At 40.5% G+C, this 20,359-nt stretch overlaps 1 protein-coding gene across 2 annotated transcripts in view; it reads right to left on the bottom strand.

Moving 5' to 3' along the window:
* Positions 1-20,359, bottom strand: part of LOC125464958 (protein argonaute-3) — a 140,335-nt gene that overhangs the window by 11,954 nt on the left and 108,022 nt on the right. For both annotated transcript variants that reach the window (XM_048557929.2, XM_059654288.1), the window contains 9 exons: positions 19,172-19,201; positions 18,105-18,238; positions 17,771-17,955; positions 11,599-11,758; positions 6,671-6,761; positions 3,805-3,999; positions 2,674-2,808; positions 2,399-2,500; positions 380-579 (listed from right to left, as the gene is read on the bottom strand). In XM_048557929.2, coding sequence (XP_048413886.1) covers positions 380-579; positions 2,399-2,500; positions 2,674-2,808; positions 3,805-3,999; positions 6,671-6,761; positions 11,599-11,758; positions 17,771-17,955; positions 18,105-18,238; positions 19,172-19,201 — 1,232 coding nt within the window. The remainder of the gene's footprint in view (positions 1-379; positions 580-2,398; positions 2,501-2,673; positions 2,809-3,804; positions 4,000-6,670; positions 6,762-11,598; positions 11,759-17,770; positions 17,956-18,104; positions 18,239-19,171; positions 19,202-20,359) is intronic.

Consider the following 20,359-nt stretch of genomic DNA (forward strand, 5'->3'; position numbering starts at 1 on the left):
TCCATCTTCTCCAACATCACTAGCTCCACCACATTGGTCCAGTTTCTTTCACCCCAGTGCCAAACTTGTTTCAATTGAGTGCCAGTCTGTCTTTGCTTACTTCAGCATTGTATCGTAAGCAGTCAAAAATAATGTTTGAAATTCTGAAATTAATTATTCTTCCAGCTGAAGAATGAACAGCCTAAATTTGACATTCAAGCAAAATTTGTGGCCATTTTAACTTATGCAAGTTCCGTACCTGTGAATCCCAAATCACTGCTAACAATGAGTAACTATTGTCCATTGCTTGTTTAATCAACCTGAGAAAACCTGACATGTAAAGACCATGGACACAACACAGAATATGCATTTAACAATGACAACATATTGTCTTTCTTACCTGTCATGCTCTTTGTCCACCAGGTGGTACCTTGCTCTAAATGCCACGAGATGTGCATAATAGGCTGGTGCTGGGATCGAGACTGAGCGTGTGCAGCGCACATAAGTGTGACATAGCTGGTAGGTGAGGAGCTGAAGTTCATCTGCAGAGAAGCAGTTGTCATCCCACAAAACATGGTAATGAGAGGGGCGACTCGTACCCTGAAACGAATAATAAACTTGGCAAATTTTTAAAAGCAGGTTATCCTCTTACAAGTATACTTACTTTCTCTAGACAATCTCCCTTACTAGGCATGCTAGAGTGGTCCAGGCTGAATATTGGTTAAACTTTAAAAGACATTATAAATACTGAATCTACGTTCACTGATCAGTGTACAGGTTGTGATTTCTATATTTCCACGGATGATAAGATTGGTTTTATCAGAAAACTCGTAAAAAGGGCCTGAGCTATTTGTTCACTGTATAAACTTGAGTGAAAATAGGGTGCAAAACCATTCTATGTGATAACTGTTACTCTGATCACACTGTATACTGCGGATATTCAAGGAAGACCTTAACACGGTCACTTTTAGTCAAAAAAGTGCCCAATCTACCTGTGGCTAAGGGTAAGGAATCCTAAATAAAAACTACTGATTTAAGATGGCTAAGGTGGTCACCGAAACAGGATGAGCCAACCATTAATAAACAAGGATCAATTTAAGCTTAAATTAACAAAAATGGTAAGCCCGCTCTCTTTTCCCTGTTTCTGTCAGCTTCTTGAAGACAGTGCCTAGTGAAAACCAAATAGATGAAACATCCATTCACAAATTGCACTACTGCTGAAGTTATGAGGCAAGAATTAAACAACTGTTGTCTCAGGTTAAACCCAACACTTCAAAACAGTAAAGACATTTCTTAAACTTCCTTTTGTCCTCGACAGTGCCTCCCCTTTGGCAACATTGTATCTATGTTTGTGTGTATGTTAGATGTCATATTTCATTACTTTTCTTGGGGTAAAAAAATTAATAAAATTCCTCTTTCTTTCATGTAAGCAAATTTTATAATTGGCTCTTTCATTTCATCTAGTAAACTACTTTTTTAACTGAAGTGTGATAAATTTACTTGCTAAACAAAATTAAAAATTTATGCTCCAATTAACCAAGGAGGTTAAAAAGACAGGAGCTGATTTAACCCTGCTCACTTGATCCTAAGAAAACTCAATCGAATTAATGAATGATGGGCCTTCAACAAATTAGTGCTGGCTGTTTTTAATTAATCCACTTCGTCAAAATGATTGTAATCACTTATGAAATTCACCTGTCCGGATTTAAAAGAACAAAGCACAATGAACATAGCACTATACTGAAGAGCAGGAAAGTTCATTTGGTTTATCTAGTGATAGTTTGGTCATTGAGCATGTTGGTATTTGTAGGACCATGCTGTTTACAAATTCGTTGCTGACAACTGCTGTTCTGAGTTTCTGTACATGGTAATCAGTGCATCATTGCTGATCACAGTTTTGACATCTAGGTCTGGAAGTCTCCACTGCACATGGACCTCAGGAGGTCCACAAAGAAGAAAAAAATTTAGAGGGAATGCTAATTGTTGCATTTCCTTACAACAATGTAACAATTCCTTATTTCAAAGTATTTAATTTGCGACAAAGTCCATTGTGATGTCATGAGGTAATGAAAGGTCAGACAAATAAAACTTATTCTTTCCTTGGTAAAAAGCAATCCATGATATTGTTTAAGTACAATCTCTTTGGGCTTCAGTAGATTACACAGACAAAATTAAAGCTATGAGAGCTTACTCAAAAGGAGAAAGATGCTCCTTTTTGCAACAACTGCATTTTTAAAAAAATGGCCGACAGCAGGATGTGCTTGCGGTCTGCTCTAAACTCCAATTGTTTACTCATCTTCCCTCTTAACAGAACTGGTATTTGTAAACATGGGAAACATTCAGAAAAATATTTTAACACATTTCTCTGCTTTATCCTCCAGGAATAAAAATATTGTGCTATCAAACTTTCATTTCATACCTGTATTCCAGCATGGCTGCAGAGATAAAAATCAAATTCATATGGGTGGGTGATATCTGTGTCTACTGTTGTTCCTGCTGGAATATTTCCACTTCTTCCAACCTTTCAGACAGAGGGAATTAAAAAAAACTCACCTTAAACATTACAGATGATTTCACATTTAGTTCTCATTAAGAAAAATTACTGAGTTGAATGGCTATTTAAGGATTTAACCCATGTTATAAAACTCCCCAAGCTAGATGGATCAGGTGGGAGATTCTCATCCTAGTTCTTACCCTCTCATTCTTATCAGCGCAGAACAATCGAGTGTGATGACGTTTCTGCACAACAATGTATGTGATGCCAGGCTGATAGTCCTTTTCCAGGCTGATACAAGCTTCTCGAATTGCCAATAGCTCACAATACAATACCTACAGCATAGAAACAAATGGAAGTATGATAGGTGGGAAATGCCTGTTAATTAAATGGCTCCATAAAGTTCAAGGATCCAGCTACACCCAAGATTACATCATGGGCGAGATTCTAATCTAGTGCTGTTCTGTAAGAGTTATGGGGATAGAGTCGGATAAGAGATTCGGAAGGCAGGAAGATTGCAAGATTAATTTAATATCTTTTCCCTGTAGATTTTCCATCCATATTTAGCATGCTTTACAAAAGGGAGACTATTTAGATTAGGAAAATGTAATGGAAAATATAGATTGTTGAGTAGGAATAGCAATGAGGCCATCCCATGGTGGTTCAGAGGTGTCTTGATTATGAGGAAGGGACCCCATGGGAGGTTCATGTCCTGGGAGATTTCTATAGCAGGAGTGATGGGTAGCTAAATTGGGAGATTAGGAGTCACTGGTTAGTCGATCTGGAGGCTTTACCATTGTGTTTCTCGCCGACAGGTAGCTCTGTAAAGGGACTGCCTCATGGATTCAACTACTTTCTGCCCCTGTGAGCTGTTGAGTGTCATTAAAATTAGAATGTTTGTTAAAAATGAAGGCAAGTAATATATTTAAGTCATCAACCCGTTTCCTGTGAGCAGTGCCTGTCCCTTGTCCACCCTCCATCAAAACCAAATGGAAGCAGATTTTGCACTTGTTCTAGACATTTTGTGTTTTTGGAGTTCAAGTTTATGCCCATGGGAGGAAAATATTGCATTTAATAGTAAACTGGCAAAGTGAAGCATTTGGTACAACTTCGTTATCACATGGTACTTTCATACTTATGTTGGTTTCAGCACAGAGATTTCCACACAGAGTGAGAGAAACGTAGCAGAGTTTGTGCTGAATTGGTTACCACAAATTTACAAAGGTAACTGCAAAATATGTTTGTCATACCAGATTTAATTAGAAATTTGCATTGATTAGGTTTGAGCACAGAATACAACTGACATGATAGTTAAGTTGAACTACACTTACCTGACGGAATTGCCCCTCAGAAACACCATCTCGGTAGAATATAATCCGAGTGGGTTTGAAGCGGGTTGATTTGTAAAACTGGATGAGAAGTTCTCGAACCATTGAAGCTAGGTCTTGAATGATCTCCTGTCGAGGTCTCTGAACACGCACAGTGGCACAATAACGACTAGGGTGGGCATCCATACTGCCCACAACCTTGAAAAAGCAATCAGATAATTGCATTCAGACTGATTAATGCACTGATAACTCGCTTTATGAATGATGTGAGGGAGTTTGAAAATGAAAAGATCCTGATGACCCAAATTTGCATATACAGGGTGTGGGCAGTGCAATCAAATAGGTCAAACATTAAGCTGCCTTCATACTGAGGCACAACGGTCAGCGACAAGTCTATTTTTCCTTTCATTAATAGTAAAGTTGACATGTTATGTGACTGTGACAAAGGTAAACATTCCATCCTAGTCATTCTTGACCTGTTTGCAATCTTTAAGGTGATTGCCGAAAATTCTGCTCTGTGAATCCAGTGGGTGGGACGGCTCTCACCTGGCTCTATTCTAATCCATCTAATTAGTACCAGAGAATCATTTGTTTGATTGATTTTATTGTTATGTGTACTAAAATAAATTGAAAAGCTTTGTTCACAAGCAGTACAGGCAGATCACAGAAAGCAAAGGATGTACAGATGTCAAAAAGACTTGAGAGGCATACAGATTACACTGTTTGAGGCTCAAGTCCATTCAACAGTCTGATAACGGCCAGAAAGAAGCTGTTCCTGAACCTGCTCATGCGTGTGTCCAACCTTCTGTATCTTCTCCCTGATGGAAGAGATTATGGGAGGTCATTATGGGGTGCAATGGGTCTGAGACAATATTGGTCGCCTTTCCCGTGGCAGCGAGCCGTGTAAGTGGAGCCCATGGAAGGAAGGTCGGCTTCCGTGATGGTCTGGGCTGTGCACACAACCTTCTGTATTTTCTTATGGTCCTTGGTACAGCAGTTGCCATACCAGACCATTACACACCCAGACAGTACGCTTTCAATAATGCATCTGTAGAAGTTGGTGAGGTCGTTATGGATATTTTAAATCTCCTGAGCTGCCTGAGGAACAGAAGGCATTGCTGTGCCCTCTTGCTTGTCACATCTACTTGGGAAGTGCAGGACAGGTCGTCAGTTATTGTCACTCTGAGGAACTTGATGCTCTTCACCCTCTCAACCTCAGTTTCGTTGATGTAGATGCGGGTGTATTCTCTTCCCTTCTTTCTGAAGTCGATGATCGGTTCTTTAGTTTTGCCAATGTTGAGACACAGGTTGTTTTCATTGCACCACGTCACCAAGCCCTCTATCACCCTTCCGTATTTTGACTCATTGTTAGATATCAGGCCCACTACATCAGGGTTGTCAGAGAACTTGTAGATGGCGTTTGTTTGGAATTTGGCAACACAGTCGTATGTGTACACTGAGTGCAGTAGGAGGCCAAGGACGTATCCTTGGGGGGCTCCAGCGTTGGGAGTTATTGTGGAGGAGGTGCAACTACCTATCCTCACTGATTGCAGCCTATAGGTCAGAAAGCTGAGGATCCATTTGCAGAGGGCGGGGTTCAGAGCAAGGTCATGGAGTTTTGAGATCAGTCAGAAGAGGATAATGGTGTTGAAGGTGGAGCTGTAGTCAATGAGCAGGAGTCTGACGTAGGTGTCTTTGTTGTCCAGATGTTCCAGGGATGAGTGCAGGACTAGGGATATGGCATCCTCTGTGGACCTGTCATGTTGGGAAGCAAACTGTAGGGGATTGAAGCAGTTTGGGAGACGAGAGTTGATGTGGGCCATGAGCAGCCTCTTGAAGCACTTCAGGATTATTGAAATCAGAGCTATTAGGCAGTAGTCATTAAGGTCCACTGCATGTGTTTTCTTAGGTATGGGAATGATGGTAGTCTTCTTGAAGCAGGTAGAGACTTTGGCTTGTAGGAGGGAGACACTGACGATGTCGGTGAATACCTCCGCCAACTGATCCGCACAGGACCTGAGTGCTTGGCTGGGGAACACCATTGGGGCCTGTTGCTTTCCTTAGGTTGACTGACTGATCTGACTTCTGAAGCGGTGACAGAGGGAGCAGGTGAGTCTGGGGCTGTTGGAGCAGATGTTGCCAAACTGACAGTATTCTGCTCAAACTTAGCATTGAAAGCACTGCGCGTGTCAGGGAGGGGTGTGTCATTGTCTGCTTTCTTAAGATCGTTTCATTGTGATGGCTTCTCTCCTTGTGCCTGCTCTTGTTGCCTTTGATATAGACCTCTATCCTGGACAAACTAATTGTGAAATCCAGCTGGAGCATATCATGCCTGAAAGGGACACATTTTTCTCTTTTATAGCAACCTCAACCACACCCCCCTACCCCACCCTGGTAACGTAAAGTGGGCTATAGATAACAGAGTGTGGAGCTGGAGGAACACAGCAGGCCAGGCAGCATCAAAGGAGCAGGAAAGTTGACATTTTGGGTCGGGGCCCTTTTACAGGGTCCTGACCTGAAACGTCAGTTTTCTTGCTCCTGTGATGCTGCCTGGCCTGCTGTGTTCCTCCAGCTCCACATTGCGTTACCTCTGCCTCCAGCATCTGCAGTTCTTACTATCTTAATGTAAGGTTGGCTGTCTTGATTTAGCATGCCCATCAAATAGTTGATCAAATTCAAAAGTATGCCTGGAAAATTCATGATCTAAGTGGAAGACAGCTCATCACGTTCCTTCGTCCACATTCAATATTAACAGTACACAATGCAGAAGTCAAGACTTGCATACTTTACACATTTTCCCCCTCCCTCCTTCCTCTACCACTGTCCATTTGAGAACATATATTCTTGTCAAAAATATATGAACACTTACAGCAGCAATAGAGGGTTTCTTGCCGTCTCCAGCCGGTGGGTGTGTGACATCAGCCCCCAAAAAAATCACAGGCTGCTGGAATACGGATGGTCTACAGACATTAAATGAAGAAATAAACAATTATTGAGTAGTGTGTTCAAAACAGGAACAGATTTAATGCAAATATAGGTGCTTTTTGTTTCTTGTGAAATTAACTTGGACATAAATTACAGAGCATGAACTGAATACACATTTGATTATTTGCAAATGACTTAAAATCTTTTGGCTAACTAATTTCTAATCTAAACAACAATCTTTATGACAAATAAATAAATTTTGTCTTGTATATTTAAAGTGTAACATTTAGAAATAATTATTTTTGTTGGTGCCAATTTCATGTGAATGTGATTGAAGTTAGTAAGTATAAGCTGGTTTAGAACCTCATTATGTGCTACTGTGGTGACAATTAGATTAGAGACAATATATGAAACAATGCAAAGATTTGACACAAATGCTAACTGCATAATAGCGAACGGTCTACCAACAAACCATCAACAGCAATATCGAATGTCTTTCTTTCCATCAAAAAACTTATCATTTCATGCATCATTGGGAGTGCCAACTTCATCTTTGATTTGATTAGGTTTGATTTATTATCGTCACATGTACTGAGGTACAGTACAAAGTATTGTCTATAAGTACATCAGGGTAACAGAACAGGATGCAGAATATAGTCATTCAGCTACACAGAAGGTGCAGAGAAAGATCAACTCTAATATAGGAGATGTCTGTTCACAGATCTGTTAACAGCGGGGAAAATCCAGTTCTTGAATCTGTTGGTGCGTGTTTTCAAACTTTTATATCTTAGAACATAGAACAGTACAGCACAGAACAGGCCCTTCAGCCCACAATGTTGTGCCGACCATTGATCCTCATGTATGCACCCTCAAATTTCTGTGACCATATACATGTCCAGCAGTCTCTTAAATGACCCCAATGACCTTGCTTCCACAACTGCTGCTGGCAACGCATTCCATGCTCTCACAACTCTCTGCGTAAAGAACCTGCCTCTGACATCCCCTCGATACTTTCCACCAACCAGCTTAAAACTATGACCCCTCGTGCTAGCCATTTCTGCCCTGGGAAATAGTCTCTGGCTATCAACTCTATCTATGCCTCTCATTATCTTGTATACCTCAATTAGGTCCCCTCTCCTCCTCCTTTTCTCCAATGAAAAGAGACCGAGCTCAGTCAACCTCTCTTCATAAGATAAGCCCTCCAGTCCAGGCAGCATCCTGGTAAACCTCCTCTGAACCCTCTCCAAAGCATCCACATCTTTCCTATAATAGGGCGCCCAGAACTGGACGCAGTATTCCAAGTGCGGTCTAACCAAAGTTTTATAGAGCTGCAACAAGATCTCACGACTCTTAAACTCAATCCCCCTGTTAATGAAAGCCAAAACACCATATGCTTTCTTAACAACCCTGTCCACTTGGGTGGCCATTTTAAGGGATCTATGTATCTGCACACCAAGATCCCTCTGTTCCTCCACGCTGCCAAGAATCCTATCCTTAATCCTGTACTCAGCTTTCAAATTCAACCTTCCAAAATGCATCACCTCGCATTTATCCAGGTTGAACTCCATCTGCCACCTCTCAGCCCATCTCTGCATCCTGTCAATGTCCCGCTGCAGCCTACAACAGCCCTCTACACTGTCAACGACACCTCCGACCTTTGTGTCGTCTGCAAACTTGCTGACCCATCCTTTAATTCCCTCGTCCAAGTCATTAATAAAAATTACAAACAGTAGAGGCCCAAGGACAGAGCCCTGTGGAACTCCACTCACCACTGACTTCCAGGCAGAATATTTTCCTTCTACTACCACTCGCTGTCTTCTGTTGGCCAGCCAATTCTGTATCCAAGCAGCTAAGTTCCCCTGTATCCCATTCCTCCTGACCTTCTGAATGAGCCTACCATGGGGAACCTTATCAAATGCCTTACTGAAGTCCATATACACCACATCCACAGCTCGACCCTCATCAACCTTTCTAGTCACATCCTCAAAAAACTCAATAAGGTTTGTAAGGCATGACCTACCCCTCACAAAGCCGTGTTGACTGTATTTGATCAAGCCATGCTCTTCCAGATGGTCATAAATCTTATCCCTCAGAATCCTTTCTAACACCTTGCAGACGACAGACGTGAGGCTTACCGGTCTATAATTGCCGGGGATTTCCCTATTTCCTTTCTTGAAGAGAGGAATTACATTTGCCTCTCTCCAGTCCTCAGGTACGACTCCAGTGGAGAGCGAGGATGCAAAGATCTTCGCAAGTGGCGAAGCAATTGCATTTCTCGCTTCCCAAAGCAGCCGAGGACAAATCTGATCCGGGCCTGGCGACTTGTCAATCTTAATGTTTGACAAAATTTTCAGCACATCAGCTTCGTCTATCTCTATCCATTCCAGCATGCACACCTGCTCTTCAAAGGTTTCATTCACTACAAAGTTGGTTTCTTTCGTAAAGACAGAAGCAAAAAACTCAATTAGGGCTTCCCCTACCTCCTCAGGCTCCACACACAAGTTCCCTATGCTATCCCTGATCAGCCCTACTCTTTCTTTGACCATTCTCTTATTCCTCACGTAAGTGTAAAATGCCTTTGTGTTTTCCCGGATTCCTTCTGCCAAGCCTTTCTCGTGCCCCCTCCTGGCTCTCCTCAGACCATTTTTGAGCTCCTTCCTTGCCTGCATGTAATCCTCTCTAGCTGAACTTGACCCTAGCTTCCTCCACCTTATGTAAGCTACCTTCTTCCTTTTCACTAGAAGCTCCACCGCTCTCGTCATCCAAGGTTCCTTAATCTTACCCCTTCTTGCCTGTCTCAGAGGGACATATTTACTCATCACTCCCAACAACTGTTCCTTAAACCGTCTCCACATGTCTATAGTTCCCTTACCATGGAACAACTGCTCCCAGTCCATGCTTCCTAACTTCTGACTGATGGAAGAAGTTGGAAGAAAATATAATCAGATGGGAGGAGTCTTTGACCATGTTGGCTGTTTTTCTGAAGCAACAGTAAGAGCAGACATAGTCAATGGAAGGAAGGCTTGTTTTTGTGATGTGTTAACTACTTTCTGTAATTTTTTGCAATCTTGGGCATGCCATGACAAGTTGTGATGCATCCAGACAAAATACCAATCTTTATAGATGCACTATAAAAAGTAAGAATCATCATGGACATGCCAAGTTTTCTTAGCCTTCTGAGGAAGTAGAGGCACTGGTGTACTTTCTTGACTTTGGCACTGACGTGTATGGACCAGGAAGGATTACTGGTGACATTTACTCCTAGAAACTTGAAAGTCTTGACCACTTCCACTTCAGCACCATTGATACAGACAAGGGCACATCCTCCACTCTGCCTCCTGATGTTGACAACCAGCTCCTTCATTTTATTGACAGTGAGGGCGAGAGTGTTGTCTTTACACCATGCCACTAAGTTCTCTTCTTCCTGTACCCTGTCTCACTGCTGTTTGAGATCTGACCCACTCCGCCCCTTTCTCACTGACATTTGGCTCTGCTTGCTGGTAAGCGTCAATAGAAATAGCCACCTTAACCAGAAAACTTCAATTCAAACAGAAACTGGGGTGAATTTTAATGTCATTAAGCATTTAATTTACTTTGTAATTCCTGTTTTCTGTGCGAACAATCACTGATCTGCCCGTTGCTTTCATTCATGTGATTAAGGACTTTAGAACTTTCAGTTCAGCAGTATAGAAGATTTCAAGAGCCCCTTACATCTAGCAAGGCTATTTCAAATTTCTCTCTTATGCCTCTTGGTTATTGTATTTTACCAATTTAACATTTATATCTTGCACTACTTCTTCCTCTTATGCATGTTTGTAAACAAATTCAGGGTTTTTTTAGGTATGAATTTGCTGTTACACGACACAAGATAGTCAATATGCATTGCCTTGAGCCTGAATAAGTTCTCATCTGTTGAGAGCAAGGATTACAGAATATCAATATGACACAGGATCTTAAGATTTTTCTTTGTCCTAGCTGGGGACACCCAGCTAATTGCCTTCTGTTTGGAGATTAGCATAGTGCGCACAACAGAAAATCCTTCCGGGTCTGTTTGCTTCATTCATTGACTTACCAAGTTTTAAAACAACAAGGAGCCACATTCACCTTATGGCTGTACACCCACCGTAACTATTTCAGTCTTGGAGAAACACGAGATCCACCAAAATGAGTTATACTTTAAACCTACATTAAAACAAGCTTCTGCCAAATTACCTGAATGAGATTTCACAAACCCCTAGCTTTTGCAGATAAACACCAGTGAACATCTGTCAAAAAGTCAAAGCCTTCACCTATACTGCAAGGGAAACTGCTAACTTCACAAAGGCAAAAACAATCAATAAATCAAAAAGGTATTTTTGTCAGCAATTTAGGATAACATTTATAATTATTTTTAATACTGGTCATAAATCTATGAGGTCATCCAAAACTTTGCCAGTTGTGTCATAAGAACGCACAACAAGTTTTGCTTCCCCATAACCTTGCTGACTTACCTCAGCTCCCAAATGAATGATGTCATAATGTTGAAATTTTCATCCCACTTTTCAAATTCCTTCATGCTGAGTGGTGAGAACATCTGTAATCTTGTCCAGCCTCGGAACCATCCAGGATACTGGTGCTAATCTAATTCTAGCCTATTGCATATACTTGATTTCAAGTGCTTCACCATTGGTGGCTGTTCTTACAGTTACCTAGTCCGTAGGGACTGGAGTATTCCTCCATCTTCACCTCATTTTCCTCTTTTAAGATTGTCCTTAATGCTTATTTCTTTGATGAAGCCATGGTTATCTGACTCAATATGTCTATGGTTATATTTTGTCTTATAATATTTCTGTAAAGCATCTCGGAGGACACAAAACAAGGAAACAAACTTACCGCTGATGTGGCACCAGAATGTTGTTAATACCGCCTAGTTTCACATTAATCTTCAGGCAGAGGTTCGATAACGTCTGTGGAGATGTTTTAACAACATTCTTCACTTGAACACACTGAGTAGCCATTCCCAGGAGAGTATCTCCCACACGTTTTACCTCAGCTAGAAGAAAGGTGAATGCATCATAAGATTTTTTCATGGTCATTTTCAAGCTCAAACAAGTCTGTTGTGATTCTGCAATGAAGGCAATTAGACTGACAGAGTCAGGCTACCCACATTGCTATTTTGAGGATCTGCTCAATTGGTCTTCTGGGTGATGAAGAATTTGCAGTGTGTGTCACCATGGATGAAGGCTCACTCCTAGCACTTCACAGTCCAGATGGCAGTGTTCCTGCACTTCCACAAACCACTAGTACTCCTGGCTGACATAACTTTGTAATCACCCGAATTCATTTACATAGACAGCTAAACACATGCCCTGGTACCATTTCTACTAAATACTAGACAATACGTAAGAAGCAACCGGTTTGCTTAGAAACACCTACTGGTAAACAAAATCTTCTCAATATACAACAGTAAAGTAAAAAGTGGGAGAAATTAACCGTTTGAGTTAAGGCAACTGACTAAAACATTGGAAAGAAACTCCAACCATAATAATGCTGCTGCTAACCCATCAATTTCTATCTTGTATATACTCAATGAATCAGCTGCTACACAGCCCCCACCTGCTGAATGAAGAAATTCCTCCTCATCTCCATCTTACATTGCTTATCCCTTGTTGAGCCCAGAGCTTCTGGTTCAGGAGGTAGAGGCACTATCTTCTGATTCAAGATCCACAGTATTTGGATCCCAGATAGGGTATATATCAGACGTTAAACTGATAAGAACATATACCAAACTTTGAATAACCAGTAACACTTGATCTTATAACCGTATAAATAATTACCCGTGTGCCCCTGTTCACTCTCACATTGAGCCTTCATTTATACAATTAACAGTACTCAGAGTTTCATGTGATAAAAATACAGACTTGAAGAACTTATGCTCACAAAACACCGTCCTGGGTCCTTGCGTTACATAACCTTGTGACATTACAATTGCATAATAATCTTGCACAAACCAACCTCATCACCAGAAGCAATCTACACGCTCCATTGAACACTCATTTGGATTAATGAACAGTTCAAGGCTGATTAGCAGATTGGAGATGATGAAATGTAAATGAAGTCCAATGGAAGTGAATGTAACAGCTAATCTTTCACTTCCTTCACACCCTTCAGGTGGATGTGGATTATATGAATGGACACACTCTTGTTATACGAGCAACAAATGCCAGATTTACACTAAAACTGGGTTATGCACCAGTATAACAGCTCGTTCCTGGTGCCAGGGTTAAGGATGTCTCAAAATGTTTTAAGCATATTGTCAAAGGGGAAAGTGAGAAGCCAGAAGTTGTTGTAAACATTCGTAGGAATGACATAGTTCGGGAAAGGGATAAGCTCTGCAGAATGAATATTTGAGGTTAGGCAGAAGGTTAAAAAACAGAATCTCAAAAGCAGTAATCTCTGGTTTACTCCTGGTGCCAAGTTCTAATGAGGGAAGGAATAAAAGGATAGACCAGATAAATCAATGGCTGAATAGGTGGTACAATGTGCAGGGATTCAGATTTTTGTGATCATTGGTATTTCTTCTGGGGTAAAGACCTTTACAAAACAGATGGGTTTCACCTAATCTGGAAAAGAATCAATATTCTGACAGGGGGATTTGCTAGTTCTATTTTGGGAGCCCGTAAAACATTAAGGTGGGGGGGTTCCTAAGTAATAGTGAAAACACAAAGGCAGATAAGGATAGTTCTGAATTAGAAAACACCAAGTTAGTTAGGAGAGACAGACAACAGCAAGTCAGAGAATGAATTAACTCTGAAGAATTTAAACTGTGCTATTTTCAGTACATGGGGTCTTACAAGAAAGGCTGATAAACCCAGGGCATGTATCAGAACATGGGACTGAGTCTTCACTGCTATTACAGAAACCTGGCTGAGGGAAGGACAGGACTGGCAGCCCAATATTCTGGGTTTTAAACGCTAGAGGATGGTCAGAAAGGGAGGCAAGAGAGAAGGGGGTGGCATTTTGATTAAGGAATACATTACTACTGTAATTAGAGAGCATATTTCTGAGGAATCCTCCAGTGAAAATATTCAGGTTGAAATCAGAAAGGGATGATCACCTTGGTGGGACTGTACTTCAGGCCCACTAATTGTTAAAAGGAAATTCAGAGCAAATATGTACAGATCTCAGATATACGCAAGAATAATAGGATCATAATAGCAAAGGATTTTAATTTTACAAACACTGATTCGGACAGCTATTGAGGTAAAGTTTTGGACGTTGAGGAATTTGTTAAACATGTTCAAGAAAATTTTCTTTATTGATAACTAAATGTTCCTACAACAGAAGGAGCAAAACTTGACCTTCTCTTGGGAAATAAGGCAGGCCAAGTGGCTGTAGTATTAGTCAGGGAACACATTGGGATTAGTGATCATTATTCCATTAGTTTTTAAAGTAGTTAATGCAAAGGATAGGCCTTCCATAAAAGTTAAAGTTCTTAATCGGAATAAGGCAAATTTTAATGGAATGAGACAAGAACTTTGAAAAGTTGATTGGAATAGACTGTTTGCAAATAAAGGCACATCTTTCAAAAATATGAGATAATGAGAGTTGAGGCGCTTTATGTTCCTGTTCAAGTGAAATGTAAGGCTGAGAAGATTAGGGAACAATGGATGAATAAAGATTTTGAGGTTCTAGTCAAGAATAAAAAAGCAGAATATATTAAATATAGATAACTGGGATCAAATGACTCACCTGAAGAGTATGCAGTGTCTCAGGGCATTCTCAAGAGGGAAATCAGGAAGGCAAACAGGGGATTAGAGATAGCCTTGGCAGATAAGAATAAGGATAATCCAAATACATGCTACAAATACATCAACAGCAAAACAGCAACTAAATTGAGCAGGGTCCCTTAAAGATCCATGAGGTCATCTATATGTCAGGAAACGGGAGAGATGTTAAATGAATATTTCATGTCAGTTTTCACTGTGGAGAAATAAATAGAGGCTAGAGAACTCAGAAAACAAATATTTGATGTTTTGAAAACAGTTTACATTAAAGAAGAGAAAGTACTGGAGGTCTTCAAAAATACAATGTTGGATAAATCTCCAAGGCCTGATCAAGTGTACCCAGGATGTTGTGAGAAGATAGGAAGGAAATTACTGGGCCCCTAGCAGAAATAATGTATCAACCATAAACAGGGGTGAGGTACTGGAGGACTGGAGAGTGGCTAACGTTGTGTCATTATTTAAGGAAGGCTGTAAAGAGAAGCCTGGGAACTATCGACGTGCGAGTCTGACGTCGGTGGTTGGCACATTGTTGGGGGTGATTCTGAAAGATAGGATTTATATGCACGTGGAAGGGAAGCGGATAATTAGGGACAGTCAGCATGGTTTTCTGTGAGGGAAATTGTCCCTCACAAACTTGGAGCTTTTTGAGGAAGTAATCAAAAAGATTGATGAGGGCACAATGGTATACATAGTTTACTTGAACTATAGTAAAGCCTTCGATAAGGTTCTGCATGGTAGAATAATTAATAAAGTTAGATCACAGAGGATTCAGAAGAGCTTGCTATTGACATACAATATTGGCTTTACAGGAGGAGACAGAGTGTGGTGGTGGAGGGTTTTTTTTGGACTGGAGACCTGAGACCAGTGGTGTTCCACAGAATCAGAACTGGGTCAACTTATGTTTTGACATTTATATGAAGGACTTGGATGACAATATAGGAGACACGGTCAATAAGTTTGCAGATGACACCAAAATTGGTGGTATAGTAGACAGTGAAGAAGATTATCTAAGATTACAAAGAGACCCTCATCATTAGGTCAACAGGCTGAGGAGTAGCAAATGGAGTTTAATTTGGATAAATGTGAGGTATTGCATTTTGATAAAATAAACAAAGGCAGGACTTACATAATTAAGGGCTCTGGGTAGTGTTGTAGAACAGAAAGGCCATGGGGCTCAGGTACATAATTCTTTGAAATTTGCATCACATTTAATTAGGGTGGTTAAGAAAGTGCTTAGCTGCTTGCCTTCTATACTCAAAGGTCTGAGTAGTGGAGTTGGGAAGTCATGTTGAGGTTGTACAAAATGTTGGTGAAGCCTCTTTGGAGTACTGTATACAGTTCTGATTGCCTGTTATAGGAAGGATATTATTAAACTGGAAAGGATTGCAAAAAGATTTACCAGGATGCTGCCAGGAATATGGAGGGATTGAATTATAAAAATAGGATGAGACTTTTCTCACTGGAGCATAGCTGGTTGAGGGGTGACCTTATAGAAGTTTACAAAATAATGAGGGGCATAGATGGTGAATAGCAAAGGTCTTTTCTTTAAGGTGGGGGTGTTCAAAACTAGGGAGCATATTTTTCAGGTGAGAGGAAGAACATTTATACAGGACATTAGGGGCACCATTTTTACACAAAGTGTGGTCAGTGTGTGGAATGAGCTGCCAGAGGAAGTGGTGGATACAGGGACAGTTACAATGTTTAAAAGACATTTGGATAAGACATGAATAGGGAGGTTTTGGAGGGATATGGGCCAAATGCAGGCATGTTGGATCAGTTTAGTTTGGGAACATGGTCAGCATAGACTAGATGGACTGAAGAGTCTGTTTCCATACTGTACGACTCAAATGTCTCGGAATACTTTTTGCCCAAGTATATGAAAAGCACATAACAGACATTCTCTGTAAGGCGTGAGTAAATACTGCACTGGAGAACAAAATAACTTCAGCATGGATTAAGCTTGTAACTTTAAGAATTAAATAATAATTTGAGCAATATGAAATTGTGTTTCTTTTTAAGAGTATAAAATTATATAACGGGTAATAGAAAAGGTGTTGAAATAACATTGCATTTAACTGGTATGGTGTGACCAACAAATGCAATGCTAAAATAAACAAATTAGGATTTCAAAGGAATGTACACGATTAAGAAAAAGCCTTCATTCCAAGTCCTTCCCCTAGTGTCTGTCTGTAAAACCCCTGGCATGATGTGTATTTGATTGCTATGAAAAGTAATTTTTCTGACAGTGGATACCCATATCCTTTGGTAATTAGCCTGTGTTTTTCAGTTTGTAATCTTTAAATCACTCAAGACCCCCAGCTGCAGTGAGTGGAGCTGCTTAGAGATGTTTCAAATTCCTCACCTCTACTAACATCATTAAACCTGATGCAGAACATAGACATATAAATTAGGGCTGGTCTGGCAAGAAATTATTCAATAACAATAAACAAAAATAAAAATTACATTTGCTTCCTTTAAGAATTTCTGGTAATATCACATAGACTGGGCAGAATTTACTGCAAGTAACAGGGTCCTACCTGCAGGCTGGATTGCTAATAAGTATCTACACAGCCTCAGGCACATAAGTTGCAAGGAGTTGGCCTTTACCAGGATCAAGGGTCTCTGGGATGGAAACTCTTACCACTGAGAGCTGCTAATAAATAAGAAACTGACAACCACGCATTACAGGCAGTGTCACCATGGGAACAGTCACGGCTGCTGGTGATATGAACATGGTGATAGGACTCATAAGGGACTCAGGTCTTAGGTAAGCGAAGGCAATAAGGTCATTGAAAAGAAGGGATGGCAGCAACAGTAGGGGCTTGGCTGTCATTGGGGACCCCTTTCCCAAAGCTAAGTACCTCAGTAAGATACTGTGCCTTCAACCTTAGCAGGATTCGTAAGATGCACCCGATTGCCTGATTAAATGTTTTACTTGCCCTCCCTAGAAATGAATTTGGCATTAAATTCCACACATTGATGCCATCTAAAGCAACAAGCATTTTGTAATTTGCGGCATGGAGTTAAAATCTGTCATGTTTGCATCGTCTGCTTGCGATACATTTATTTATGCTGAAAGTGTACGAGAGCTTAGAGTCTGAAATCAACTCTACAGCAACATTCAAAATGCCTACTATCACCTCCAGTGAGGTTTGAACATAAATGAGAGTTACAAACAGGTATTATAGTGGAATTGTTGGCCATGGAGTATACCAAGGAAGGATTTAAATCTTGTAGTCTGAATAATTAAGTATGCTTACAAATTTAAAGCATATTACCATAGACAGGTGTTTTCCCAGGTAGAATAACAATGACGAGCTGGAGTCCTGAATAGGTATTCTTCAGATGCCGAAACATTGGTTCCACACTGTCAGCTCCTTGTGCATATTTACAGAAACATGGCTGGCCCTGGATAGGCATCCCTGCATCTTTCGATATTTTCCGCAACTGGTCAGTAAAACTCCTGAGAAGACAGTGGTAAGTGATGCACAACCAATTTAAATACAACCAAGGCTGAAATTAGAACAATTGTAAGGCTTTAAAAGCAATTGATTTGCTTGGAAGTATCTAGTTGTAACAAAAGATTTAAATTTAGGGGAAGCATCATCTTACTTAAGTACTTCTTCTCTACATTGTCTCTGTGCTGCAAAACATGCTATCGCCCACATTTTGATTTCAACCCCGGTATGGAACTGTTTCCCCCTCATGTCCCAAACACCATGACTTGGAGTAGCAACCGTTCGATTCTGCAGAAAGTAATAAAATAAAAGATCAAGTCAACCACACCTTGTGGAAAAAAAAACAAAAATCTTTCACAAATTGAACATTTTCATTTCAAGCAATGATCCAAAAGATTACCAAAAGATGTAAATTTCACAATTAGAAGCAACATTAAAAAGATTTATCTGAATAGCTCTGAATCTGTTCATAAACTTAGCTTTTAAAATCTTGTTACAGGTCTGTACTATGCGTTTGACTATTGAATTGAAACAGGTGCAGCATAAAGAGATCAGAAATAAACAATTGATGCATGTGCATTTTTAAGAAGATTTTTTCAACTTAAATCTAAATAAGGCAGTAGTTTACAAGCAGATCAAGCGTTTAAGAATTTGACTGAATAGTCTCCTCTCATTGGCTCACATCTCCAAAACAACCTGGCACACTCTCAAATAAGGTCTTCATTTTCCATTGCCAGTCTCTCTACATTCAGCCCTCCACTGTACCTGCTGCCATCAGCATGATGCTATGACCAATGACATAGCAGAGATTTTGCCAGAACAAAAACAGAAGTTGCTGGAAGAGCTCAGCGGGTCTGGCGGCATCGGTGAAGAATAATCAAAGTTAACATTTTGGGACCAGTGACCCTTCCTCAGAACTGAACTCAGAATTTTTGTGAACCTGCTGAGTATTTCCAGCATTTTCTGTTTTTCTTTCAGAATTTTAGCATTTGCAGTATTTTGCTTTTGTATTACTGTACTACATTAAATATGCCAGTAGTAGGTTTCTCACTAGCGCTTCTGTTGATTGGTAAAGCTTTAACTAAATGGAACAAAAAAAAGCTTACCATGCAAATATTCAAGATATGACACACAAGGTAAACAGCATTGTATATGTTTATTTAAGTTAAGATATTTTGAGACTATATAACACTGTTTGTTTAGCCATCCTTAGTTACTTACAGTTTGTAATCTGAAATGACTTGGTTCCACCTATAAAACAAGATGTTGCAACTCAGTGCATACCAGGAATGTCATCACAATTTGTTTCAAAAAAGTCTGCACACTCTCAGAACATCATCAACCCTCTGGGTACTGTACACCTTCTATGATGCACAGACACATATTACTGAACAAGGAAAATTTTTAAAAATACATAAACTATGACAAATTCCAGTGCATAGGACATTGCATTTTTAATGCTATCTTAGCATATACCTTCTAATGTAATCCTAAAGGGTTAATCCAATAAAAACCCAAGAAACAATACTTGAAACAATTCTTGTCTAGGAGGTTGCAGGAACAGCAACTCATATTCCGCTTGGGAATCCTGCAGCCCTATTATATCAGTGTGGACTTCACAAGCTTCAAAATCTCCCCTCCCCCGACCGCATCCCAAAACCAGCCCAGCTCGTCCCCGCCTCTCTAACCTGTTCTTCTTCCCATCTATTCCCTCTTCCCACCTCAAGCCGCAACCCCATTTCCTACTACCTACCCATACCGCCCCCTCGACCTGTTCGTCTTCCATGGACTGACTCATCCCCTCCTTAACTCCCCACCTACACTGACATTTACTGGCTCCAACCCTGTCTCTTTGACATGTCTGTCTCCTCTCCACCTATCTTCTTCTCTATCCATCTTCTATCCGCCTCCCCCTCTCTACCTATTTATTTCAGAACCCTGAGCCCTCCCTGACTTCTGAAGAAGGGTCTAGGCTCAAAACGCCAGCCTTCCTGCTCCTCTGATGCTGCTTAGCTTGATGTGTTCATCAGCTCGACACCTTGTTATCTCCCATTCTTGTCTAAATAGTTTTTCAAAAAAATATTTTCGATAATAGTTCTGAATTAGGCTCTTCTAAGGTCAAGATAAGCCATTAAGATTTCATAGCTCAGTACAATTTAATTATTGGCATATCCCTGGAATGTACTGCAATACGGTCAGGTCAGCCTCCCCAACTCACTCAGTGCCAGTGAGACACGACTGGTAAGAGGTCAGCCTAAAGAAAAAGCTGCCTTCTGAAAAGGCAAACCAGAAGAACGTTTTCTCTAATGGGGCAGTTTTTGCCATGAGGAACGAACAGCTCTTTTGTCTCAATGAAACCCCTTGGCACCTCACGACCCTATAGCTCAGTCTGGCCCAGAAAAGGTACAA

The sequence above is a fragment of the Stegostoma tigrinum genome, chromosome 24 (assembly GCF_030684315.1).
Source record: "Stegostoma tigrinum isolate sSteTig4 chromosome 24, sSteTig4.hap1, whole genome shotgun sequence".
NCBI lineage: Eukaryota > Metazoa > Chordata > Chondrichthyes > Orectolobiformes > Stegostomatidae > Stegostoma > Stegostoma tigrinum.